This window comes from Galeopterus variegatus, unplaced genomic scaffold (assembly GCF_000696425.1).
Source record: "Galeopterus variegatus unplaced genomic scaffold, G_variegatus-3.0.2 Scaffold162, whole genome shotgun sequence".
NCBI lineage: Eukaryota > Metazoa > Chordata > Mammalia > Dermoptera > Cynocephalidae > Galeopterus > Galeopterus variegatus.
This window is the reverse complement of record NW_007726273.1, coordinates 597500-623639: the sequence shown is the minus strand read 5'-3', so window position 1 is coordinate 623639 and position 26140 is coordinate 597500. Positions and strand designations below refer to the sequence as shown.

General features: G+C 54.3%; 3 protein-coding genes across 6 annotated transcripts in view; all 3 read right to left on the bottom strand.

Annotated features, from left to right (window-relative positions):
• SETD1A (SET domain containing 1A) overlaps nt 1–566 on the bottom strand; it is a 22965-nt gene extending 22399 nt beyond the window's left edge. Inside the window, exons 1-2 of one of the 3 annotated variants that reach the window (XM_008594196.1) lie at nt 503–566; nt 99–358 (exon numbers count right to left, since the gene is read on the bottom strand). The gene's annotated coding sequence lies outside the window, so the exon portion shown is untranslated. The remainder of the gene's footprint in view (nt 1–98; nt 359–502) is intronic. The other 2 variants (XM_008594182.1, XM_008594188.1) reach the window with 2 other exon arrangements.
• A 1740-nt stretch (nt 567–2306) lies between these two features.
• ORAI3 (ORAI calcium release-activated calcium modulator 3) lies at nt 2307–6850 on the bottom strand. Its single transcript, XM_008594154.1, has 2 exons — nt 6623–6850; nt 2307–3870 (listed from the first exon to the last, which is right to left on the bottom strand). Exons 1-2 carry the CDS (start codon nt 6848–6850, stop codon nt 3202–3204), a joined length of 897 nt encoding a protein of 298 aa, XP_008592376.1. The 3' UTR covers nt 2307–3201.
• Nucleotides 6851–7441: 591 nt separating this feature from the next.
• On the bottom strand, nt 7442–25781 carry FBXL19 (F-box and leucine-rich repeat protein 19). 2 transcript variants are annotated; one of them, XM_008594141.1, is made up of 11 exons: nt 25590–25781; nt 24438–24638; nt 22879–23022; nt 22670–22756; nt 22365–22583; nt 21698–21859; nt 20035–20546; nt 13483–13646; nt 13236–13397; nt 9298–9516; nt 7442–9191 (listed from the first exon to the last, which is right to left on the bottom strand). In XM_008594141.1, the coding sequence occupies exons 1-11, from the start codon at nt 25623–25625 to the stop codon at nt 9013–9015; spliced, it is 2085 nt and encodes a 694-aa protein (XP_008592363.1). In that variant the 5' UTR covers nt 25626–25781; the 3' UTR covers nt 7442–9012. The 2 variants fall into 2 exon arrangements, with proteins under 2 accessions (XP_008592363.1, XP_008592369.1); XM_008594147.1 differs by lacking the exon at nt 25590–25781 and having other exon boundaries at nt 21827–21859; nt 24438–24509.
• Between the last annotated feature and the right edge of the window lie 359 nt (nt 25782–26140).

Genomic DNA, 26140 nt, shown 5'->3' with positions numbered 1-26140 from the left:
ACCCCCGTGTGGGCCTGACAGGAGGCAGCGCGAGCCCCGGCCCCGCAGCGGTGGCGGCGGCGGCGCCCCCCCCACCACCACCTCCCCGGCGCGCGCACCAAACACCACCGCCACCTGCGCGAGGCCCAGCGGGCACAACGTCTGCATTCGCACTTTCGCCAGGGGTGCCGCCAGGAGACCCACGGGGCCGAGGGTAGCGGCCTCGCCTCGGCCGGCGCCCTGTAAGGCTCGGGAGTTGCGGCCCAAGGAGCCTGGAGATTGGTCGCATCCCCCGGAGAGTGTGCTTCACCACCACTATGCAGCTGCTCCGGCCTGGGGTTTCTGACGAATCGGCGGTGACGAAAGCTGTGACCAGTCCCTGAGGAAAAAAGGGGCGGGCGGAGAGGAGGCGGCCAGCTGGAGCTGTGCAGGGTTGAGTGGCGCGTTGAGAGGAAGCAGATTCGTCGGGCGGGCGGGGCGAATCGGTGGACAGGACGCGCGCTCCTCTGCGCCTCTTCCCTACCCCTTCCTTGCGCGGCCGGAGGTCTAAGGGGCTGCAGATTCGCCACTGTTCCTGGCTTCAGCCGTCGCCTCCCTTCATCCGCCTTGGTGGTGTCAAGAAAATAACGCCCGGTTAGCCAAGTCGTGTTGGCAGAGTCGACCACTTTTTCTGGATCTTTCTTCCTCACACAACTCAGGGGATAGCCCACTTCTGACCCAGGAGGAAATGGCTCCAGCCCAGAGCTCCTGTTAGAATCCGATGAAAATTTCCAGTCAGGTGTAGAGGATTCCCGAGTAATTCAGAGGAGGAGCCGGCCTGACGAATCTGCTGACCCTTCTGGGCGGGGCAAAGGCGCCGCGCGCGGAGGGGCGTGGCCAGAGCGTGCGGAGCCCGGAGGGGCGGGGCAAAGGCGCCTGCTGCGGGACCCGCCGAAACCGGGGCGGACTGGGAGGGGCACCCGGGAGGTGGAAGGATACCACCAGGAGCAGTGACTCAGGCCGTTTGCTCGGCCCTGCACTTGACGTCGGGAGCGTTTTCTTCCCACTATCATCCTTGGGCCTGTAGCTGTTTAAGATCCCCATTTGACAGATGGGGAGACTGAGGCCCGTAGAAGGTGCCGCATTTTGCCATACTTAGCCCACAATTAGTGGTTAAATCCGGGATTGTCTCCGCGTTCTCTAATAGGCCTGGTTGGGCCTAAAGGCCCTTAAATGGGTCGTGTAAAACATAATAAACTAGATCCTACAGGATCTGGAATCGGCTTGTCGACTCTCCAGGCATCATGGCCCCAGTGCCAGCTTTCTTCAGCTGGGGCTCCCTATGCTCATGGGAGCCGGCCACTCGAGGTCAGCACCAGTGCAGGCCTATACCTGGGACCCGGGGCCGGGTCCCCCTCAGGCTGGACACCCTTTTTATCATGTGTGGACGCAGACACCCTGGTCTCTGGGGGGAACGGCACTCCCAAGAGGCCCATCAGCCTGAGCTGAGGATGCCCTAGACTCCTGACATCTCTATATCAGTTCCTCACTATAGGACCTTGGGCAAGTCATTGACCTAAGTTTCAGATTCTTCCTCTAAAAATGGATGTTAATTCCTGTCAAACAGTACTATTGTAGACATCAGAACAGTGCAGGAGAGAATCTTGGAGCCTGGTTTGTGTAAACCCACCATTTCAAGGAACAGAGAAAGGGGACTTGCCCAAGGTCTCACACCACAGCAAAGAAGACAGAGGATTAAAACCCTTTCAAATTTTGAGGGAAATGAGGCTAAAAAATTAACTTACATGGAGGCATAGGTGATGAGATCAGATTCCTTACTTTTGCCCCAGGTGAAAGGTACTGGTTCATTTTCTCAAATCAAACAAAGATTCCCATATGATGGTAAAGGTAATCCGAATTCGGTTTCACTGACTAGCTGTGAAACCTATGAAAAGCCCCTGGTATGTAGCACTCAAGAAAGAAACTTACACTAGGCTGGCTAGGTAGCTCAGCTGGTTAGAACTCAGCTTTATAACACCAAGGTTGTGGGTTCAGATCCCCATACTGGCCAGAGGCCCAATAAATAAAGTTTAAAAAAAAAACAACTTACACTAAATCCTCAATGGAAGAGATACGGACCCTGAGCTCAGGAACAAGATTTCAAAGGCCTTTAGCCTTGAAATAACTCTCCACATTCAGAAGCAATTGGTCCTTGTCAGTGCCTGACAGGGCTCACACCTGGAACCCACTCCCTGCCAGGTACATTTGCCTCCACTTGCCTCTTAGGAATAAGTAACCTCCCAGGAAGGCCCCCCACCTTCATCCCATTCACAGCCACAGGGACATACGTGAAACACAGTTTATTGTACAAAACGGTGCATCAAAAATTCAGTGTCGGAAGAGCTCTGCATTCCACAGGCTAATGACTAGAAGGCTAATGGACCTTCTCCCTTAAAACTTCCTCACCCAACCCTTGGTAAGGAGTCAGGCTGGGGCAGAGGCCCTCAGTCTCCCAAAACCTCCAGCCCTGGCCCAGGAGAGTGAGAACCGGGTATAGATGCATAAATGAAGGCCTAGGGCAGTGGACCAGGTATCACCCCTTCTGCGTGTGGCCATAGGTCACCAACAGTGGGGGGTTGACTTGGACCTCCAAAAACAGGGAGGATCCTTCTAGGAAAGGCTGGACCTATGCCTGGGGCAGAAATCCCTCTAAAGCAACTAAAGCAAGAATGTGGAACCCCTCAAAGTATGGGGACAGGGAAATCATTCCCCAAAATGCCAACTCTAAAATAGATTCTACAAAAATAAAGCAAGGGTTGACTGCCTTCTTGGGGCAGCTGTGTGGGCCTGTAACCTTCTGACCTCCACATCTTGTGCAGGAGCAAGGGACTGAAGGTCAGCATCACAGGTCCACCAGGGTCTCCCTGCCTCCCCTCTATCTACCGCATGGTACTTGGACTGAGGACCTTCCACTTCCTCCCTTGTTCCTCCCAGCCTAGGTGCAGGGTAGAACTTACAAAACCCATTGGATGGACGGACATGGAAAAACCCCTGGGGATATGGGAGCTGCCCCAAGGCCTGGCCCAAAGGACCCTGCGGGCAGGAATCTGGTGTCTACCTGAGAGTGGCCCACAGGAAGTGGCTCCAGCCAGGGGTAGGGAATGAGGTCTGCAGGCCCCTGGGGCCTCTGGTAGACCCCTACAAGAGGGGCAGGCAGTGCTGCAGCAATGGCTGACACCAGCCTCACACAGCCTGCAGCTCCCCCTGCAGGCGACTCAGCTCCTCCAGCTCTTGCTTGTAGCGGTCTGTCTTGTGTGCCACCAAAGAGCGGTAGAAATGCAGGGCAAAGGCCACGAACACGAGCCCCACAGGTACCATGATTGCTGTGGAGGCCATGGCTGCTTGCCAGCCTGGCCCATGGGTCCCACTACCACCACATGCTTGCCGAGGTGGGCAGGCCTCAGATGATGGCTCAGCGTGTGATGGGGCTACAGAAGCAGAAGGTGGGGGGAGGTTGGAAGCTGGACTAAGGGAGGTGGCCACTGAAGTCAGAGTCCCAGGCACCTGGGTTGCAGGTACCACAGGGGCCGGTGTATCCAAGGGAGCCCCTATGGGCACAAACTTGACCCAACCAACCAAGACAACTTCAGCAAGGAAGAGGAAGGTGCCCAAGGCAGTGGAAAAGCCCCAGGCCAGCTCCACGTAGCGGTGGAGCCGCTGGTGTGGAGACTGGTGGACAGAGTTGAGGTTGTGAATGTTGCTCACAGCTTCAATGTGGGGCAGCAGACACGTGGAGACCATGAGTGCAAAGAGGTGCACAGCCACCAGCACAGTGGTACAGGCACTAAAGGCCACCAGCAGGCCTGGTGGGTATTCATGGTTGCTCTCCAGCTGTACCTCCACCATGGCCACCTGTAAGGACAAGAGGGATGGACTGAGTGCCCGTAATCTCCTCAAAAGTAGAAGAGTTTTTGCCTGTTGGGATACATCACTGATTTATTCCTAGGACCTAGAATGGTGACTGGCAGAAAGAAGGCACTGACTTTGTCAAGTGAACAAATGGGCAGCCTTGGCAAGGCTCTGTCCTGTTCTGGACCTTGGTTTCCTCACCTGGCTATCAAGAGAGCTGGATGATATGTTTGACAGTTTTACCTTGTAATAGCATAGGGGTTAGAAACAGATTATGGAGCTGGGCTGACTGGGTTCTTTCTCAGGTCTACAAGCTGTGTAATCTAGAGCAAGTGACTTAGCTTTGTCTGTGCCTCAATTTCCTATCTGGAATAGGGGGTTGATAATAGCACCTACCTGCCTTATAGAGTGGTTGAGAAAATTAAATGAGATGATACACACCAAGTGCTAAGAACAGTGTCGGGCACACAGTAAGCACAAGGTAAGTGTTTTCTGTTATTATAGTTAATGCTAAAGTCTGAGGCCAGAGTTTGCAAATTGGTACACCATGAACCGAAGCCAGCTTGCAGACATGTTTTGCTTGGCTCACACAATGTGTTTTTTTAAAATTGAATTAGTTGCCAACTTTTAAAACTCAAGAGATTTCATATAAATATCTCTATTTCCAGATCCTCTGGAAAACTTGGAAGATCTGGTCACACCAGGCCCACATTCCTGCATGGGGACTCTCAGCTAGAGTTGAGTCATGGCTGCTCCCTGTGGACAGGTCATGGGGTCTCTTGATCACCAGTCTCACCTGGCCAACTTGGCACCCATAGTACCTGCCTGGCCTTGGCAAATATTTGAGTTGATGACTCTGTTCTAGGAATGTATAAATTTTGGACTCGTGACAGACTGCCTAAGTTCAAATCCTGCCACTTACTTGCTGTGGGACCTTGGGCAGCTGTCTTAACATCTCGGATCCTCAGTTTTCTCATCTGTAAAATGGCCATAGTAGTGGTAGCTACTTCATAGGATAATAGAAAGTCAATGAACATAAAAGTCACGAGCTCAGTTCCCGGTACTTACTGACAGTTCAAAACAATTCATTTAATGTTATTCTAACTCAGGCTACTTGGGTTTCAGAATCTGGATCTTTCCTCATCCCTGGTTCTCACAGGGTCTAGTAGTTTGCTCTGGGGCTAGGGGGAGGTAAGGGAAGGTACAGAGTGTGGCAGGTGGTGGTAGGAAAACAAGGCTGAATATTTTGGGAAACTAGGCCATAGCAGGTGTTACCAGGTGTTTTCCACAGACAGGGATCTGGGTCAGGTTTAATCCTGGTTTTTCCCAGAGCCAGGCCCAGCCTTGCTCACCCCTGCCAGGACTGCGGCCAGTCCTTCCCCCAAAACCTACACATCCAGCCTCTTGATCCTGCAGAGAAGGCCCTGGCCCTTAAGCTGTCACCCCAGCAACCTGCAAGTCCTACAGTTGGCCAGACTGTCCCATTGGGAACAGGCTGGACCATGGGGTTGACCTCCCTCAGCTGCTCCCTCCCTCTGCAGTCTGTACAGATGAAGAGAAGCCAACTCCCCACCCCTAAATGACACCCCCAGGAGGAAGGGTGGTTCGGTCTATGGATTCTGGGACCCCAAATAGAAAATCAGAGGTCTAGGATGACCCTTAGAGACTTTACCTGTCATTATTCAAATACAGAGGCTGAGGCACAGAGAGGGCAGGGACTAACCCAAATCACCTAGTACTATGACCCTACCTCAGCTGCCTCTGATGTCCACCCCAACAGAAGCACGTTCCCAAAAGCACCCCCCTCCATCCCCTTTCTTCTTCTTCCTGTAATGAACAGTCCAGTGACCCTGGGTCCTAATTCATTCTATATCCTTTATCTGCTGAGTGTCCTTGGCAGAGTGACTGCCCCACTCTGGGCCTCGGTTTCCACACTTGTCTAATTAGCAGGTTAGTCCGAGCCACCTCTGGTGTGTGTCTTGCTCTGACGTGCTTGGATCTGGGGTTCCTGATGACAAGAATCACAGTTCATCTGGGGCGGGTACTTGGCAGGATACAGAGGGCGCACCCTCCATGATCTCAGAATTTCCCACTGGCCTGCGAGGGGTGGAGGCTGTCCAGGGTCACACAGCTGGCCATAGCAGGGAGGAGTCAGGACTCGTGTCTGTTGACTCCTCACCATAGGACTCCCTCTATCCCACTTCTTGTGAGGCCACTTCTGGGACCGTTAGCTGGTATCCTCCTCCCACACCTGCAGCTTATCAGCTTGAGAATCGCTTATCAGCTTCCCTCCCCAGCGGCTTCTTCACGGGCATCATCACCTTTTCTCACTTTTCTTGGGTGATACTAGCACCCTTTGTGCCTTCTGCAGAGCAGCCTCCTTCCTCGGGATGGGCCTGCCTTCAGTTGCATCCAGTTTATTCCCACCCCCACCCCCGTTGATAGAACCCCCGCCCGGCTCTGACTTGCCTTTGAACTTCTCATGAGGACCTAGTGACCACTTCTGCCAGAAGGATCACTCTGCCCTATCGTTGCCTATGTGTCCCCGTTGGTGACTTGTTTACCCCTTCCCCCATGGCCCGTTTATATTCCTGGAGTCCTGTTTACACACCCACACCCATAAAAGGGACTTGTTCAGTCCGTTGGGACCTAGTTCGTTCCCTGTTTAAACCCCATCTTTCCCTTTCCTCTACCCTGTCTCCCTGGGGGAATCGGTTACTTCACCCCCACCCCGTGTGCCCCTTCCCTCCCTCACCATGGCGAAGCCAGAGAGCAAGGCGGACGTGCGGCTGGAGGCTTTGAGCTTGGCTCGGCTGAGGTAGAGGCGGCGCCAGCTGAGCGCCCGCAGCGAGTGCTGGCTGGCCCCCATGAGGTCCAGGTAGCCGCGGTGCACGAACTCCCGGTACGTGGCCGAGCCCGCGGGGCTCTCAGCCTCCGGGTTCAGCGGGGCCTGCTCGCCCGCGTCCCCCTCGGCGCCCTTCATCCTGGGGGGGGCGGCACCAGGAGGGCCGGGCGGTCACAGCAGGGCCGAGGCGCCTGGGAAGCCCCAGGAAGTCCGGCCCAGGGCGGGGTAAGGCCCCATCCCCCGGCGGGGCGAGCGGGGATGAGGGCAGCAGGAGCCCGGAAAGAGGCGACCCCGGAGAAGCAGGAAGAGCAGCGGCTGCGGGGAAGCCCCAGGGGCCGAAGCGGGAAAACAGAGGCCGCAACAGGAACTGGGGCAGAGGCGGAGCCGGGGCGGCCACATGATGGGGTGGAGCCGGGGGACGGAGCCCCCGCAGTCCCAGATCCGTGGGCAGAGATTCCGGGGGACCCCGCGAAACCACCGCACCAGGATTACCATGCAGGCGCCCAAGCCCCAGCCTGTGACTGGGAGTTCCGGGCTCCAGACCACTCCAAGGCACACCTGGACACTCCCAGGTCTAAGCAGTAAACGGGAAAGATGAGCTCATTCACCTGTAGGAACGGAAGGGGCCCCTCAGATGGATCTAAAGAGCCCCTAGGAGTGAGCCCTTCGGCTATCCCCACCATACCCCCAGTTCCCCGACGCTGCAGACACACACACGAACTCGGCGGCCCCGGCTGGAAGATTCTGAGTTTTATAGCAAACAGTATTGTACATACCCGGGGCCCAGGGGCCCAGCCCGGCTGGGTCCCCCACTTGCCCCTCGCCGGGCTGCCTCCTCCCCCTCCCCCAAGCGGCCCCATCCTCGAGCCTTTCGCGACCCCCAGGCCCCCTCCTCCGGCCTTTGGTCCGCCCAGTCCCACCCCCCCCACCCGCGCACCTCCCTGTTACCTGAGGTATGTGGATAGATCCCCCCTCCCCAACGTGGTACAACCCGGCTCCCCCAGGAGGCCGGGGCTGAGGGGCGGGACCTGGCCCCGACTCCGCCCTCTGGCTCCCGAAGCCCCTCCTCAGCACCGGAGGAGGGGCGGGGAGAGGTGGGCCAAGAGAGTCTGTTACGAAGTTCCCATGGCAACTAGAGGGGCCATTTCCAGCCTTAGCACTGGCATCGGGAGGTGTCCGTTGGCTGCTATTTCCATGGCAACCAGGAGTGGCAGTTCCCTGGGCAAATGGGATAGTTTCCATGACGGTGAAAGAGTGGGAAGAGCCAAGCTGGAGGAGTCCCATCTTCCCCATCATTGGGCTGGCACCCCCAACCCCCAACTCGGGTCAAGAGGGGTGTAGCTGCTCAATACAGTAAAGCAAGAGAGAGCCTGGGGGTGGCGCAGTCCAAACTGTGTGCCCACCGGTCCAGTCTCAATCCCAGCTGGTCCTGTCCCCTCGCACTCCGGCTCCCCCAGGTCCGAGGTTCCCCCGGTTCAAGTAACACTTCAGTACAGATGAATGTTCAAGTATTGTGCGGAGAGGCAGGCAGGGGGCTGGGGTACCCCTCACCACTCCCCTGAGCCACGAGCTGAACCGCGGTAGTCCCGTGGCCCCCACTCCTCGCAATAGCTGCCATTTTCAGTGACGTTCAAGGAGTCAGGGTCAGGAGGGGAAGGAACTGAAATCTGGGGAGGGGGTAAGGAGAGGGGTGACCCCCCTGAGGGGGTACAATTGCCCCCACACCTGCTGTTGCCCCCACCCGCCACTCAGCCCTGGCTTTCCCCTGGCTCCCTAAGTCCCCCTACCTGACACCAGGATCCCCAATTGCTCCTCTGGTTTCCCTTTTTGGCCCCCCCATCCCACCCCCCACTCCAAGACTTTGTTCCCTGAACCCTTGGTGGTCTGCTTACTGCCCCCTCCCCCCGCCCATCCTCCACCTCCCCCCAGCCCCTGGCTTCCAGTATCCTGTGTGCAGATACCCTTTTCCCATTCTCCCTCCCTCAAATTTGCACCTGAACCCCCCTCCCACCATCCCTTTGGCTCAGCACCCCCCAGTACCTCTGACCCATTCCCCCCAGGGGATGGACAATGAAGCAGGTGAAAGGGGGAGGAGATGGGAAGGACAGACCCCCAGAGATATCAGTGCAGGGGGAAGGGAAGGGGGAGGCTGGCTCAAGTCCCTGGGCAGGAATCCCAAGTCAGAAAACTCAGGAATCCCAAGTCACGAGGTGGGTAACCTGGCCTCCCAGCAAGGGGTGAAATGAAGGCCGAGGTCCAGGCTCCTGATGAGTCCTGGGGAAGGGTAGGGGGGCGCCCAACTAGCTGTCCTTGAGAAGTAGCTTCTCCTCTGGGCAGCGGAAGGGGCCAGGGGGGCCGGCGGCTGCCAGCCGGGCACAAGCTTCAGGTGAGAGCTGGCGGCAGGAGCGCAGGTCTAGGCGGCGTAGACGCGGGCAGCGGCGGAACAGCGGGAGGCAGTGGTCTGTGAGGCGGTGGCAACCTGGGGATGGGACAGCAAGAGTTGAGACCAGGTAGGTGAGTGGGGGGAGTAGCACTAGCCATGGGGAACCAACAGGGGAACCTAATGGACAAGGGACCATGCTTACCAGCAAGATTGAGGTGCACCAGGGTCTCGCGGAGTGGAGATGTGGGGGCTGTGAGGAGGTGGACACTGGGGTCCCCGACGTGGGCGCAGTGGCTCAGGTCCAGGGCGCTCAGCTGGGGTGCATGGCGCAGCAGGAGACGCAGGGAGGCATCTGTCAGCTCCAGGCCTGCCAGGCGCAGTTCTGCCACCCCCTGCAGCCGCCCCCGGCTCTCTGTTTGTCCTGGGCAGGCAGAAGATAGTCAGCACCCCTGGCCACTCCTGTCCCTGCACCCAGGTGTCCAGAACAGCTGTCTCCATACCCTCACTCCTCACCCCCCCCAAACCTGCTTCCACCATAAGCAAGGTTCAATTAGCTGCACTCACACAAGGCTTGCTCTTCTCCCAAATACCCACACAACTGACTGCAGCTCATCTGTGCATTGATCACTCACCTCCTCAGTGAGGCCTGCCATGATTACTGTCTGAAACTATAACATTCCACACACTCCTACCCCTTCCCTGCATTTTTTTTTCCATTTTTTCACCATCTGACATATTGTATACATTTTTTCCTACTAATCTTGCTCTCTTTCTCAGTTCCATTGAAGGCAGGAATTTTTGTCTGTGTTGTTCATTGCTCTAGCAACTGAGAAACAGTAGGTGCTCAATATATATTCATTCATTCATTCATCCAACACATGACATTCCTAAAGGGCCTTCTCCCAGGCCCTTCTCCCGCCTCCCTCTCTTCCATGATTCGTAGTCAACAGTTGGACACTCCTCTGGTCACCACTCTGGGTCAACACCACTCTGGCCTGAACTCCTGCCCCAGCCTCCTCACTTATTCCAGTATCTCCTCTTCCTAGCATCCACAGAAAGCCATTCTCAAACACAAACAGGACAACATCCCTCCTCTGCTAAAAGCTCTTTGGGCCGGCCCTGTGGCGCACTGGATAGTGCGCCGCTTGGGAAGCGCAGCGGCGCTCCCGTCCGAGGGTTCGGATCCCACATATAGACCGGTTCCCGCTCACTGGCTGGGCGAGGCGCGGGAGCAACACTGAGGTTTGCAATCCCGTTGCCGGTCCCCGGTCCGGTACGGGGGCAACACTGAGGGTTGCGATCCGTTGCCGGACACGGAAAAAAAAAAGACAAAAAGACAAAAAAAATAAATAAATAAAAAATAAAAAAAATAAAAGCTCTGAGGGCAACTCAAAGAAGTCCAGTCTTGGTAGAACATTCCAATTCCTATAAGGTCTCATACCTGTCTCTGCTCCTAATTCTTCTCCCTTACCCCCAAACACATAGGCCAAATTTCACAAGTGGCCCTGCCCAAGACACAGCCTGGCCAGTGTCCCTGGCTTTCAGGTCTGAGCTCAGAGGCCTCCTCTTCCCCCATCTCTGGGGAAGAGTTCACGCCCCTCATCTTTGTCCCCAAAGCACATGTCTGCCTTTCTTTTATACCACTGGCTGTCAAACTGGAGAGGCTTCAGAGTCCCCTGGAGAGCTGGTTAAAATGGCTTGCTGGCCCCAACCCTGGAATTTAGGTGGGTTTAGGGTGGGGCCTCAGAGTTTACTTTTCTAATAAGTTAAGCTCTCCAGGGATGTTGATGCTGCTGATCCAGAGAGCATACTTTAAGAACCACAGCCTTGGGAGACAAGTTCTCTAATCATCATTCCTGTTTACTGATGAGAAAATTGAGGCTCAAATCATAAAGCAATCTGTCCAAGCTCAGATTATAAAGAAACAGAGCCAGGAAGCCCAGGACTGGTGACTCGGAATCCGCACTCTTACCACAATGCTGTCTCCTGCCAGGCACCAGCCTAGCCCTGAGATAAACTAGATCAGATGTCACAAACTCATGAAACCAGACTCCAAAAGTGGAATCTGCATAGTGCTAAAATTTTTCTTAAACTAATGACTAACAACACAAAAAGGACTTTTTTTTTTTTTGATCGCTGGCTGGTACAGGGATCAAACCCTGGACCTTGGTGTTATTAGCACCATGCTCTAACTAATTGGGCTAACTGGCCGGCCCCAAAAAGAGCATTTTAAGAAAGAAATTCAGATACTGAGCTTTGCTTTGAAGAACTGTTAAGATCTAGCATCACTGGGGACCCCCTCTCCACCTGACAGTGATGGCCTGGAGCTCGGCTGCTAGAGGCCACCCCCTAATGTCCTGCACCAGAGCATCACTCTTCTTGTCTGCCAGGCCACCTCTGCAGATGCTCGACTTTGCAAGCCCTGAATTCTACTCCTCCTCCTGTCTTTGAGGAGCTAAGAGCCTGGAGAGGGATACATTTACAGATGCCTCCAACCTTAGGCCACAGTTAAAGGCCATTAGAGGAAAGGAGAGAAAAGAGAGGTCACTTCCGGTTTGGGTGGGGTAAGTAGTCATCTGCCAGGATTTCACTGAGGTGGTGGCATTTAAGCTGGGCCTCCCAGGGTTTGAACATGGAGCGAGGTGACAGAAGAATACAACAGGCAGGGGGCAAACTCCAGGAATGCTGCACAAAGCCAGGGAGCCAGGAAAGGAAAGGTGGGTGCACAGTCCTGACACACCCAGCAGCCCTGAGGGCCTGGAAGGCTCATCTTGGGGAGCTCCTGAGGAAGGACTTGAACTGAAATGAATTAAGGCAGGAGGAGGTGGGGTGGGTCTGTCAGATAGCCAGCACTGTTTCACCTTATGGAATGCAGCCCACCCCCAAATCTTTCCAATTCAGTCCAATTCCAATAAGAATGGGCAGCAGGTGAGGGCACTGGCCTGGCGCTGCCTGTGTGACTTGTGGCAGTCACTTAACCCCTCTGGGCTTCTAGTGCCTTGTCCAGAAAATGCTTCTCTAGTCCCCGCTTCCAGGGTTGCTATGAAAGGGGTTAGGTGGGAAGAAGGGAGCCAGGAAAGGAAGCTGTGGAAGAACTTTGCAATTATTCTCTTATTTAAGGTCCCAGCAAATCTTTTGGAATCTTCCCTCAAACTAGACCTCCCTTTCATCCCGATTGTTTGCTCATTCAATTTATTCATTCAATAAGTATTTACTGAGCACACCACTGGGTAAGCAGCCAGCCCTTGCCATCACAGAGCTTAAGAACCCACTGAGAGGAACAGAGCTGAAATCACTTCTCTGCTGCATAGTGATGTGCTGGGAGGGGACTGCTTTCACAGCTAAGAGGGACTCTGAGCTCAGTGGGGGGAGGATCAGGGAGGGCTCCTAGGTGGAAGTGGCATTTGTGCTGAGGCCTGAAGGATGACTAGGTGTTAATCAGATGGAAGAGGATAGAGCCTAAGAGGCAAAGAGGAGTAAAGGACCTGGGTTGCAAGGAACTTGATGAGGAGGCTGAGGTGGTCAAAATGCAGGGACAGCCTAGGTCAGTGGGAGCCAGACCATGCCGGGACTTGGAGACTGTGGTAAAATATTGGTCTTTATCCAAAAAGCACCAGGGAGCAATGAGAGTTTAGAGCACAGGAGTGACATGGACAGATATGCCCTTCTGGATGGTTCCCCTGGCCCCAGTGTGGAGAATAGACTGCTAAAGGCCAGAGAGGATGCTGTGAGCGTCCCATCTCCTGGATTTATGAGAAGCTCCAGTGCCCCTACCGCCCACCTCCATATAACCCCTCTGCTCCCAGCAACTCCCTCCACCCTATGGGCCTCCTGCCTCAGCAAACTGCTAACCGTGCCTCACACTTCCTGGGAAAACCCTGTCCCTTTCAGGACTCAGTTCAAAGCACACAGCAGGTGAGTGAATGAACGATCGCCAAGCCAGGTCTTCCTGCTCAATCTCATGTGTTCTTTCCTTTTCTCAGATACTTTAACCTACTGGCCAGCCGCCAAAACCAAACCAAAACAAAACAAAACAAAAAAAACCTTTAACAAGACCCAGCATGAGTCAGAAGAGACCTTAGAAGCCTCATACCCTCACCTTGGCCAACCCATTCTACAGATGTAAAACAGGGGCCGCACCTGGTTTGGTGTCTGGTGGAGGCAGGAGCAGCTCGCGGAGCTGGGAGTCTTTAACATCCTCTATCCAGCGGAGGTCCAGAAGCCGCAGGGCTGGCAGTGGGGCTGAGCCCAGGGCAGAGACAGACAGCCAGGAGCAGCCGGAAAGCACCAGCTCCTGCAGGCCTGGGAGTGGTGGGGTGGGTCAGGAAGCAAGTGCTGCAGGCCTGTCCCCGTCCCTCCCCTGTCCTGCCTCGCCACCCCACCCTACCTTGTAGTCGGTTGAGAAGCCACATGAGCTGCTTCTTGGAGACACCTGTCCAGCTGAGGTCCAGGGCACGGGGCTGGCGGCGAACCACACCGCTGAGCATGGGCGGGGTCAGAGACTTCCGCCGGCTCAGGTCCATTCGAGGCCACAGACGCTTGTCATAGCACCTGCCAGCCATAAGGGGGAGACAGAGTCCTCAGTTCCCAGGGAGCCCACAATCCCCACACTCTCTCCAGGCCCACACAGCCGGTGGCAAGAAGCTCCTGGCCCCAGGCCAAGAGCTTTGGGACCCCACTCCATCACTAACTGGATGCGAAATCCTGGGCAAGTCCACTTCTCTCCCTGAGCCTCAGAGGCCTCAGTTACCAAATGAAAGCAATGACCCAGACTCTGCCTGCCCCACAGGGCTGCTATAAGATCAAATAAGGTAATCACAGTCCATGGGCCTTAAAGCTTATAAAGCATTATGCAAAATACATACTCAAACACTGCATGCACCATCTAATGCAACGTCAAAGGGACTGGTGTTATCAGTAGTCCCCACCTCCTTTGGGCTTCTTGATTCCTCCCTGGCGAAGCCAGTGGCTCATGGATAAATCTTATTGCCTCTACTAATCTCTGCCCCTGATCCACATCTGCCCCATCTTGATGCCAGCTGCCCAAAGCTGGACTGACAGCCCTGATATTTTCTCTTTCTTTGATTATTGTGTTTCTCCAACTAAAATGTAAGCTCCATAAAGGCAGATTGGCCTTTTTTCACTTCTGTATCCTAGTCTTCAATGCACTGCTACGTGCAAATTATGTTATTTGTTGCACGTTTGTTGAATGAATGAATCAAGCCAGTGTGAACTACTTACAGCTCGCATGGAGCACTCCTCCCCACACTCATCTATTCACTCAATGTTTACGGAAGGCCTGGTAGGTTCCAGGTATTGAAGCTACAAGATGAATGAGGCCTGAACAAAGTTAAACAGGTTTCCTGACCCCAGCACCCCAAGAGCCTTGACTAGTCCAACATGCAGTGAACTGGAGAAGGGCTTCCCAAACTCACTTCACCAAGGAACCCTTCCCCATCTCTTCCAAGGTTATCTATTAACACTTTGTGGTACACTAAAGTTCCTCTGGGCTGTTTGGGAACTCTCATCTAGTTCAGCTGTGTCAGGACAGTCCCACTGGACTAGATGGACTGTGTCAGACGCAACAGGGACAGGGCAGGGCCCATGAAGCTCGTCTTTCCCTTCAAGAAGTTCTGAGCTGGAGCAGTGTCCCAAACTACAGTCATCAACTGTCCACTTGTCTGCAGACCATGAATTCACCTTTAAATCATCCCCTCTTTGCACTGAAAACCAGTACTGTTTCACATAAATATGTTAACCTTAAGAATAAATTACAATATTCTAACAAGCATGAGAAATTAAATAAATAAATAACAATAAAAACAGACCAGGGTTATTTTGAATTCTAGTGAATTCTAGGGCCATTGCTGTGGCTTTAGGCTACCACTAAAGGCTATTTCTGTTAAACAGGGAGATAAGCAAGTGTTAGAGAAGTATCAAAGGTAAAACAGCACCCAACAGAGACTTCCTTTTCAAAACTAACAGAATTAAGCCATGTTTTTAATAAGCCGGGGATACTCCAGAGCCCCAGGTGACATTTTAGGAAATGCTGGAGGCACAGACACCAAGAAGGCTTCCATTTGAACAACTCCACTCCTCTGCTACCCAAACTCTTGTTCTCTCCTTACCCCACCTCCACATTTTGGCATTATAGCCTCTCCCTCTCCGGATACCTTCCACTCAATTAACTTTTGCAAATCTTTCCAATTCTAAAAGGGAAAAGGAAAAAACCAACCCAGCTTCTGCCCCTAGGTCCAACCCCTTTTCTCTTTCCACACACAGTGAAATCCTACTCCATCCAATACCTCTCTCTGCCTACTCTGACCTATCCTTGAATCCCAGGTCAACTGCTACCACTTCCTTGAAGCCCTCCTGGATTGTCCACAGCTGGAAGGGAACCCCTCTCCTTGAGGGCCCCCACAGACCCTGATTATGTTTCTGTGTCATATTCCATGAGAGCCAGGCCAAACCACCCACCTGCCTACAGACACACAATGCTGTCTGGTGCCAACATGTTTGGGCACATGCTGTGCCTCTTCCAGAAATGCCAACCAACCCAGATCGTGCAAGGCTCAGCTCCAGTTCCTCCTCTTCCCGGAAGTCTCCCCTGACCCTTTCTTGGCTGGAGCTCATCAGTCCTGTTACCCTTGTATGAGGACATGGGGGTTAAACCTCAGTGGCAGCCAACAGTCACTGAGAACCTCTGATATCAAGTGACCAGCTTCCACTGGGCCCAGAGCAGGCAGATGACAGGGTTCTTGCTACACGATCAGGGGAGACACAGTCTGCAGTGACTGAGGTGCTAAGCGACACAATAAGAGTCAATTCAAGGACGGGGATGGGGAGCCTCATGGGGAGACAATGTCTGAACCAAGACTTTGAGGGAAGAAGTGGCTATTTCAGAGAGGGGAGGGGAGGGGAGGAAGAGGGTGTGTTCTGGGGAAGAATCCGTGTCTAGGCCCACGAGCAAGACAAAATGGAGAGTTCTGGGAACCTCAGGGAGCAGGAACTATGGGCAGTTCATCATCTCATCTTGATGATGAGAATGATAATGATGATAATGACGACAATGACAGCACTGATAACTAGTGTTCCTCCAGGGTTCACAATGTACCAGGTATTGTACAATGCATTAAGCATTTAACTTCAGAACAGCCTGAGGAGGTAAATACAACTATTATCACCTTTTTACGGTTAAAGAAAATGAGGCCCAGAGAGGTTAAGAAACTCGTTCAAGGGCCCGCAGCTACTAAGTGCTGGCAGAACCAAGCTCTCTGGGTGGCCAGCCTGAGCTCTGAGTGGGGAAGAGGCAGGGGTGGGGCTGCAGGGAGGCTGGGGTAGGGATGCCAAAGGAAGAAGGGCTAGGATGCCAGGCCACGGACTGCTGTGGCCACAGAGCCCAGAGGTGAAGTATGTCAGCTGGGGGGATCTAAACTCTGCCACCTCCATGCTTTGGGCAACCTTAGGCATGTCACTTGCCTTCTAGGGGCCTCCATTTCCTGAACCATAAAAGGTGAAGGATGGCACTTACTTCCAAGATTTGCTGTGACAATAGAGGGAGATAACACAGGGGATGTGTTTAGTGCAGTCACAGGGGCCCAGTTCATGCCCAAATGACAAAACAGGACTGCGGGATTTCATTGTGAGCACACCAGGGCACAACAGATGGGTTCTAAGTTGGGGAATGACACTGAGGCAAGAGGTAGGAAAAACTCTTAAGAGCCAAGGCATGCCGTCGTCTCAGAGAGGCAGGGCTTCATGTCCAAGTTTCCTAGCCCATTCACTTTCTCCTTGACTCCAGCCACCCTCATGCCTGAGTCAGCACATTACTAAGCCCACTGGCAAAACCCTAAATTCTAATCTTAAACCTAGCTCTTGCAGGAGCCCCTGGGGACAGAGGGCTGGGCCAAACTGGTCCCTGCAAGCTCACAGTCTCTGGGGCTCCAACCACAGCCACTTCTTCCTTCTCAGAGTTCTCTGGGCTCCCTGATGCCACCACTGTTCTATAGTCTGTCCATCTGCAGGCCTTGACTCCCAACCCCAGCTGGCCTTGACCCTGCATTCCAGTCCCTTCCTTGCTGCTCTCTTTGCACATGTCCTTGAAAGCCCCAGCCCTCTTCCTGCAACTCAACAACTCCTCCATGCCTCCCCTGCCCATCCTCTTTCCCCTTGCTCTTGGAAGAGCACTTCGCCTCCCAGTTCCAAGAGATGAACGCCACCAGACAGGAAAGCCTGCAACTTCCTGCTCTCCCACCTACAAATTTCTCCAGCTCCACCCTCTACTACCTCTTTCCACACTCCATCCTGATTTCCTCACTTTCATTCATTCATTCAGCAAATATTTTTTCAGTACCTATTGCATGGTAGGCCATCCTAGAAACTAGGGACACAGCAGGAACAGACAGATCAAGTCCCCACCTTCGAGTTGACGTCCCTGACACTATGTAATCTGACTTTGGTCCCCCATGACCCACTCCACAGAGCAGAGCCAAGGATACCAAGGCCTCCTTGTAGCAAAACTCAACTGCTACTTCTCGGTCCTTGCTCTCCCGTGACCTCTTGCCAACACCCACCAAGGCTTATCACTCATTCCTCCCTCAGACTCTCTCCTTTTTGGGGCACACCTCTGTCCTTGATCTCCTCCAATTTCTCTGCTGCTTTCTCTAACTCTGAAATACTGACATTCTATCTTCCACATCGTTGAAGCTACCTGAATGTCAAAAACTCCCAAGCTTCTATCTTTTTCTAGAGCATCAGACCAGCAGGTCCAGTTGCTGTCCTGCCAGCTCCAGTTGGCTGGCCCACAGACCCTGCAGACCAACCCTGTCAAATCTGAGCTCTGCACTTTCCCCCAAACCTGCTCCTCCTCCATTATTCCTGAGCTTGGGGAATAGAGCTATTGCCCATCCAGAGTCCTGCACCACAAATTCAGTTGGGTGAGAGTTGCCCTGCTGCCCCCAAAGCCAATTAGCTACCAGGTCCAAGACATTTCACTTCTTAAAGTTCTCAACCTGAATCCCTCCCCACTGGCCCTGCCTCTGTCCCCAGACCTGGCACAGCCTCCTGACAGGTCCCACCGTGTCCCCCACAGGCCCTGGCTCTGCTCTGCCCTTATCCTTCTCATCGAAGCCACCATTTTATTGAGTGTTTAGTAACTTTCAGGCACCATGCTAAGTGCTTTGCAGAAACCACCTCACTGAACCTCCATAAGGTGAGCTTTAATATGAGCCCCAGACTACAGATGAGAAAACTATGGCCTTGAGGTGTAGCTGTCCACCCATGGCCACATGGCCAGGAAGTGCTGGAGTCACACTGGAGGAAACCCATGGGTCAGACTTCAGGGCCCAAGCTGGAAACCACTGTGCAATCCAGCTTTCTGCTCTGTCCACTTCCGGTCAGATGTCTCTCCTTGAAGCAGAAATCAGGGTCTTTTCAGTTCTGGATCCCATGTGCCAAAGGCTGGCCTTGAAGGGGCCTCAGCAAACATTTCTTCAATTAATACATGAGGCAGGGGTGGTAATTCCCAGCAACTTCTGCAACTATCTGCTTCTATGTTACAGGTTGACTGGGAATTCTTCAAGGGCACAGATCTATGTTCTGAGAACTAGAAGTCCTTGCTTTTGGTAAACATCTGTAACTGTGTGAGTAATAATAATTTCAGTTAAGGCATTAACTATAGTTCCTATTTCCTAGGTACTGAATTCAATTCTTTATGCATATAAGCTCACAAAAACACTATAAAGAAAGAGCTTTGATTATCCTGGTTTTCTTAGATGAAGCAACCAAGGCACAGTGAAGTACGTAAATGGCCCAACTGCATACAGCTCCTCAGGGGAGAATAATGTTCAGTGGCAGGCCATTTGCCTGCAGAGACCAGAAGGCCTGTACTAGCACCCCAGACCTTGGCTGAAGGGAGAGGACAGGAGTTGCAGTTCAGCTGCTAACGTGCACTGCGACTTCAGGTGTCCCTCATTCTCTCATGGGGCAGCTACTACGAGGAATAAATCAGCTAACATTGTGAAGTGCCCAACCGGAGGTCCACAGCGAGTACCTGGGAAAGAGCCTGAATTTACTCATTTATAAAACATTTCTTGAGCACCTACACTAGCCCTTGTCACATGCTGGGGACATAAAGATCTGACAGACAGTATCTGCCCCCTCCCAGCAACTGACAGGAACAGAAAAAAGAGTCAATGAATGAAGGCTTGTCAACACGGAGAGGGCCTGTGTGTGCTCTCTGAGGGGAACAGAGTGCTGTGGAGTTTGATGGAGAGGAGAATTCTGCTGGGGCCGGGATCAGAGAGGCAGACAAGAGGCTGGGGAGGGTGACCGGCATTTCTGAACAAGTGAGGTTCAGGAGGTGGGGGGTGGGAGTAGAGGAAGGAGAGTGGACAGAGGGTGTCACTGTGGCTCCAGGTGAGGAAGCTCTGAGCTGAACCAGGAGGTCCAAGCACACTGCCTTTGAGGACAGAGGAATACTCCAGCAAGGGGCATTCCATACATAAACGGGACCAATAATCAGACTGCCCCCAGAAAAGGGAGCATGGAAAGTAAGTGAGATGATGCATTACAGCACTTAGTACTATGCTTGGCACACACTAAACAATAAATAATAGCTATCGTTAAGAGGAAAGACTCTGGAGCCAGAGGGCCCAGGTTCAAATTCCTGGTTCTATTCCTTCCTCTCCAAATGACCTAGGGCCTCAGCTTCATCTCAGTTGCCCCACAAAGCTGGCTGCAAGGATTAGATGAGCTCACAAAGGGAACGCAGACTGCGCTCAGTGAATATGGCAGTGTCACACTATAATAATATATACACGCTACAGAAGTATTATCTACACAAAAGCAAGGCCCAGAGAGGATCAGAGACCTACTATAAGTCACAAAGCAAGTGAGAAGCACGCTGGCAATGGAACTCAGGCCTCTCTAGGCCACTCACCAGCGGCTCCAAGTTCGGCAGACTCGCATGCAGATGCACAGCTCTCGGGGCCCGAGGTGCTGGAAGACACGAAGCCAGGCGGCCCGGGGCAGGGGGTGGTCGGATCCAGCAGCTAAAGGCAGCGTATCAGGCTCAGGGCTTCGAGGTGGGGGCCGTACCACATGCCTCTCCAACTGTGGAGGCCGGGGTGGTGGGGCGGGGCCCAAGGGCCAGCTGAGCAGAGGCGCCCCACTGCCAGGGCGCACAGCCCGCCGTCCCCCACGGTTCTCTTTCTCGCCAGAGCTGCCCCGGGCTGGTCTTCGCCCATTCCGGGCCTCGCCAGGGGCCTCATCCTCACTAAGTGATGTGCCTGATGAGTCGGAGTCAGAGTCCGAATCAGAGGAGGAAGAGGAGGTATCAGGCACCCGCTCCAGCAGCTGGCACATCCGCTTGAAACGCTCTAGCTTCTCCCTCTGTGGTGATGGGGATGGCACCGCCGGACCCTCAGCAGAGGCCAAAGGTGGCTTTGGTTTCTGCAGGAAGACAGGTGAGGCTGTTCTAGGGCCTGGAACACAAGTTCCCCCCCTAACCCCCCCCACCACCCATGAGGAGTCACCAGGGGATGTACAGCCCAAGGGACAGTCCTGAGTTCCAGCCATGGCACTGCTGCTAAACAATGTGAGACCTTGGACAAGTCACGGTCTCTGTACTTCACTTTCCCCATCTGTAACACGAAGGTGCTAATTCAAAGAATTAAAAGCCTATGGGTGTCGATGGCTTATAAATTTCCAAATGCAGTAAGGTATGGAGAACACTAGAGACCTGGTTTTGAGTACTGGCTAGCTTATCAACTCTGTATGACCTCGGCAAACCCCTGCTTTATCATATATGACATGGGACACCTGGACTAGACAATTCTGAGCATCTACTCAACAATGTGAGAGTAACAGTGACCACCTGGCCCTGTGCAGAGCACCCCATGGTCACTGACTCACAGTGCTCTAATGCAGTGGCGACTTGGGCTACTCTTTTTAGACACAAGGAAAGTGAGGCTCAAAGAGATTAAATGACTTGCCCAAGGCGACAAACTGACAAATGGCAGAGGCAAGATTTGAACACAATGAGGCAGACCCTGCCTTTAATATGTCAGTGCGAAGTAATATCTGAGTTCTAGCTTTGCTGTGAGACTTTCAGCTAGTCTTTGAACTTCTTGGGCCTCATCTCCCTTGAATTTAGGTAAATTTTATAGTTAACAAGTCTCATTTACTTTCATTACCTCATTAGATTTATACAGTTCTGTGGAATAGGTGGGTAAGGTGGGCAGCATCATCTCCATTTTACGGATGGGAAAACTGAGGCTCAGAGCAGCTAACAAGTTGCCAAGATCATTCAAAGAGTAAGCAGTTGGGCAGAAATGTGAACTCAGTTCTTTCCCCTTTAAGGCTTGGAAAGATGAGGCGAATGGACCACATAATACCCTTAGGGGCTCTTGAGAAGTCAGGGGCTCCTGTGGCCTGGACCCCACCCACACTCCCACCCAACTTTTCCCAGGGGCCCAGACCCCCATTATGGCCATTGGGGCTGGGGCAGGACAAAGCCAGCAGGAAGAGACAGAGCTGTGTCTGTAGGGTGGAGGGTGGGGCAAGGAAAGGTAGGAGGGGGAGGGAGGAGGTCCCCGGCACACCTCCCAGTTCTCGGGAGGGAGCCCAGGGTGGCAGGACGAGAAAGCCTGGCTCGGATTCAGAACCCTGGGGGGCAGAAGGCCGGGGCCGCCTGGGTCCGATCCTCGGAGGAGGCAGGCATCTCCACCCACCTTCTTCAGGTGCCTCTCTCGGCCTCCTTTCACCTACCAGAGCAATAGGCAGATATGGGGGAGGGAAGAGACCCCATTAGGCCCTCACTGACCACAAAACTTAAGGCCCACACCCTCCTGTTAGACTACAAATCCCAGAAGCCCCCATCTCAGGGAAGAGTCTGAGCATGCTTACCTTGCAACCAGTGTCTTGGCTCACTGAGCATGCTCTCATCTCCTCTTTCTTTCCCCTCAGGCCCTTTCCAGCCCCTCCCTCCTCCTCCTCCATAGCAGTTCATTTGAGCATGCTCTCTCCTTCCTCCCAAACCACCCAGGTTTCTCAAATCTTCCCAGCCAGTGCCAATTTCCCCCTTCACCTGTACCTCTCCTCCACACTGAGCATGCCCCACCCCTCCCAACTCCTGACCTACATCTCCCAACAACCCCTGGAGGAACCCACTGGAGCATAGCCTCCCAGACCCCCTCCCCCAATAATGGCCAAGACTACAGCTCCCAGAATCCCTTACGCTTGACCTAGTGAGCATGCTCCATGGCTCACCTTTTTCCTTGGGGTGGGGGGCTCATTCCCTGCCTCCCTCTCCTTTCGTTTGGGGGGCCCAGACACGTCCTCTGGGGGGGCGCCAGCAGGTAGGGGGCCCTTGCGCCTTGGCGGGGGTGGTGGAAGTGGCGGCTCCTCTGTCAGCTTCCATCCACTCCCCAGGCTGGCGCCCTCCTCACCATTGTCAGCCCTGCGGCGGCCTGGCCCCTCACCTGAATCCTGGAGAGATGGAAGCTGGGAGTGAGGTACTGCACAGCTCCCCAGCTCACCACCTACCCAGCTCCCAGTCCAGCCCCTGCCCCTACCTTGTTGGTGCGGCCTTCCTGGGTGCAGCGAGGGCACTCCCAACAGTTGGGGATCTCTGCATTGATGACACCCTCAGCCTTCCCCATCTGTAGGCAAGAGGGCAGGGAATGGATGTAGGATGCTAGCAAACCCAGTGGCAATGTGCCCCACCTCCTTGCTCCCTGACAATCGGCCCCACCCCAGATCCCAGGGTCCCCAAGACTATCACCTTCAGGCAGCCAGGGTGGACGATCTCGTTGCAGATTGTACACTCCATGAGGCTCAAACCAAATTTCTCTTCCTCTCCCTCCACTGTGTCCTCCTTTCCAGCCTCCCCACACAAGAGGCACACAGCTGTGTGTGGGAGCACGGGCTGTTGGGGAAGAGGGGTATCAGGTACCCCGGAAGCCAGCAACAGGGGAAAGACCCTTCTCCTTCTGGGGACCCTGGCCAGTTGTTGAGTAAGGTTCAGAACCCATGTGCCAAGCTAAGTCAAATCCTGTATTTTTTCCTTTTTGGCAGTATGACCTCGAGCAACTGATCTGACCTCCTTGAGTTTCTGTTTTGCATCTATAAAACAGGGCTAAGAATCTTTCCCCTGCAGGACTGTTGTAAGAATGAGATGATGCAGGAGGCGCATTTGATACATAGTTGTATTCACTGTTGTGATTGTCATAACTGAATCCAGGGCCAGTGTGACCCTGAAAGTACAGCTGGCTTTGGGGAGGGAGACCACAGGCATATATCGTAATAATACTCAGAGAGGCTAAAGATATGGCAGCAGTTTGGGGTGATTCTGAGGCTGCTCAATTGGGCAGCCCAAGGGTTGCTCTGGATCCCGTAATGAACCCGATTTGGGCAAGACCCCAGGGAACACTAAAGGCAGCTAGCTAGTCTTGAAGAAAACGGTAGCAGCCTTCAGACAGTGTGACTTAGGGGAGGATAATGGCAATACTGAATCCTACTGGGGATGCTGAGGGTTGTGAGAAGCATCAAGGAAGAAGCAGGTAGGGGAAAACGGCACAGAAGAGCAAGGCAAGGGGTTGGGGGACGAAGGAAGAGAAGAGAGGGGCTGTGGGGTGAGGAGACTAACCAGGAAAGAGCAGCTGGAGGAAGAGGAAGGTGGTGGTGTGGGGAGGGGGATGCAGGATGCAGCTGCTGGGGAAGGGGCTGCTCTCTGGAGCCCAGGGAAGCTCAAAGGATGAGGAAGGCAGGGAGGAAATCCCCATTTCCCCCACACCTACTGTGTGCTGGGCCTCGTGGTGGGCACGTTCACACCCCTGCTATTGTTTAATCTTTACAACTCAGCAAAGGAAACATTTTACAGAGAAGGCACCTGAGGTTCAAAGTGATTTGCTCAAGGTCACACAAAGGGTGAGCCTGGCCTCAAATCCAATGGATGGATGATGAGGAAGAGGCCAGAGAAGAGCAAGCCTGTTCACAGGGGCCAGCTGTGGGAATAGGCCCCTTATGCACAGATACCTCTGGGGAGCGGTACGGCAGGGGCGCAGGGGCTGAGCTCTCCGTGGGTCTGTGCTGAGAGCTGGGAAAAGCGTGAAGGTAGGGACTGGGTCAGATTCTTCTGTGCTCCCTAACACTGCTCCCAGCTGGGAACTAAGAAAACAGACATTTAAACAAACCAGGGAACAGATGAAGGAAATGAATGAGCGAACAAATGGCAACTCTATAGTACACTCTGGGAAGCAGCCACCCCAGAAAAGTGCTTGGGCCAGACGGGAAGGGTGCCCAGAGCTCCAAGGGGACTCGACACATGGGGGCAGAACTCACGGCAGTGCACTGCCGGAGCAGGCACGACTGCTTCATGCGCCCGGGCCCCCCGAACTTCTTCATGTCTCGGCAGAAGTGGCAGTCCCCGCACTCAGTTCGCACACAGGCCCGGCAGCGGCGGCAGCGGGTTCGGCGTCGGCGCGCTCCGGCCCCCGGCCCCCGGCTGCTCGACGACATTGGGGGCGTCAGCAACGCCGAGGGCTGTGGGTGAATGGTAGCAGGGTCAGACGGGCCTGAGAGACTCCTGGCAGCAGCTCTCCCCACCCCTAGGCAGCCAGAGCTTGCCCTCCTACCCACGGGGACAAGGAGGTCACCCCCTCCTGTGTGAGTCTCAGGGGGAAGGCACTCCTACTCAAGGCCTTTCCCTCCCTGCAGCAGCTCCTCTGGCTCCTGGGAGCCATGAGAACTGGCTTCCTGACATTTCTCCTCCTCTAACACTTCCTCAGTGCCCCTTCCCGAGCCCAGGGAGGAGGAAGGGATACTGAGTCCTCTCCTGTGACATCACCGCACCAAAGCTCCTTTCAAAGGCGAGGGGCTCCTCATCTGTGGTGTTATCTCAGAAAGGTCCCAGCTCTCCTTGTTTTCCAAATATAGAACACCCCAGGATTTTCCCAACCTAAAATTCCCCAGATTTATCTCCAAGGCACCTCCAGATTCCATGGTGGAAGCTCCAGACTTTTCTTTCTCCTTCTCATAAGCCCCAGCCATCCAATCTCTCTTGCTCCCAAACCTGAATATCTTCCCTAGATCCAATGGGATCCTTACTCCCCCATCCCTAATGATCCACTCTGCCCCCCAACTTCCGGGGCTCTGACACCCCCCTGAGATGTTTCTTCAGAGTGTCTTCTCAGCCCAAGATCTCAGCTCCTGTGTTCCCCTCGGAGCTCCTTCTGCTCCATGCCATCCTTCTCCTGGATCCCTCGGGTCAAGCTAGGCAATCTCCCAGATTCCCTGGGATTCTAGAATCCAGCCTGACATCTCCACAAAACTCAGGATAGGCTCGGTCTTAGATTCCCCCCAGCTTCTCAGGCTGCTTTCCATCCCTATTTGTCTGGAATCCCTTGGGTTCCCCTTCCCATGGAAACCAGATCCTCCAAGATCCCATACAGACTCAGCACGCCTGGAAGGTCTCTTCCCAGTTAAGAGTCTTACCCCAGCTTCCCCCTTTCCAGGGACTTCCAGACCCATCCATGAGGGTAAGAGGCCCTCCAGCGCTCCAGGGGAGGGGCCTGGAGGGTGGCGACTGCAGGCGGGGGTGGGGGGTCTGCAAGGGGAAGCAGGGTCCAGGAAGGAAGGCCAGTTCCCCAGGGTTGAGAGACACTAGGAAGGAGGACTGGAGATGAGGAGTTTGGAGCAAAGAGAGGGTGAGGCTGGGGGCGGGGAAGGTAGAGAGAGGCCGGGCTGAGGATGAATGGGAGTGGGAGCTGCCCGGGTCTAGGGATGAGGAGGAGCCGCACGAACCCACCTCACACGTGTCCCGGGAGCCATCTCTCCCTTCTCGGCAGCTCCCGGCGGGTCGGCGGCCATCGGCGGCGGGGGGGCCGGGCGGCGCGGGGCGCGGAACGCTCAGAACGCCGGGGTCCACGGCCCCCCGAGGGCGCTCGGCCCCTCCCTCCGGCGGAGGCCGGGACGGCGGCGAGTGGAGATGGGGGGCGCCGGGGGCGAGGCCCTCCCACGGGCTGCGGCGCGGCCCTTCCAGGGGG

What these genes read in the sequence shown, in the direction of transcription:
- ORAI3 (XM_008594154.1), bottom strand. Translation starts at nt 6,850, where the DNA reads ATGAAGGGCGCCGAGGGGGACGCGGGCGAGCAGGCCCCGCTGAACCCG. An exon ending in TGCTCTCTGGCTTCGCCATG is followed by an intron (nt 3,871 to 6,622) that starts GTGAGGGAGGGA and finishes TTGTCCTTACAG; the next exon opens with GTGGCCATGGTGGAGGTACA.
- FBXL19 (XM_008594141.1), bottom strand. Translation starts at nt 25,625, where the DNA reads ATGGGTCTGGAAGTCCCTGGAAAGGGGGAAGCTGGG. An exon ending in TCCCTCCCGAGAACTGGGAG is followed by an intron (nt 20,547 to 21,697) that starts GTGTGCCGGGGA and finishes GTCTTCCTGCAG; the next exon opens with AAACCAAAGCCACCTTTGGC. An exon ending in TCCACCAGACACCAAACCAG is followed by an intron (nt 9,517 to 13,235) that starts GTGCGGCCCCTG and finishes CTGCCTGCCCAG; the next exon opens with GACAAACAGAGAGCCGGGGG.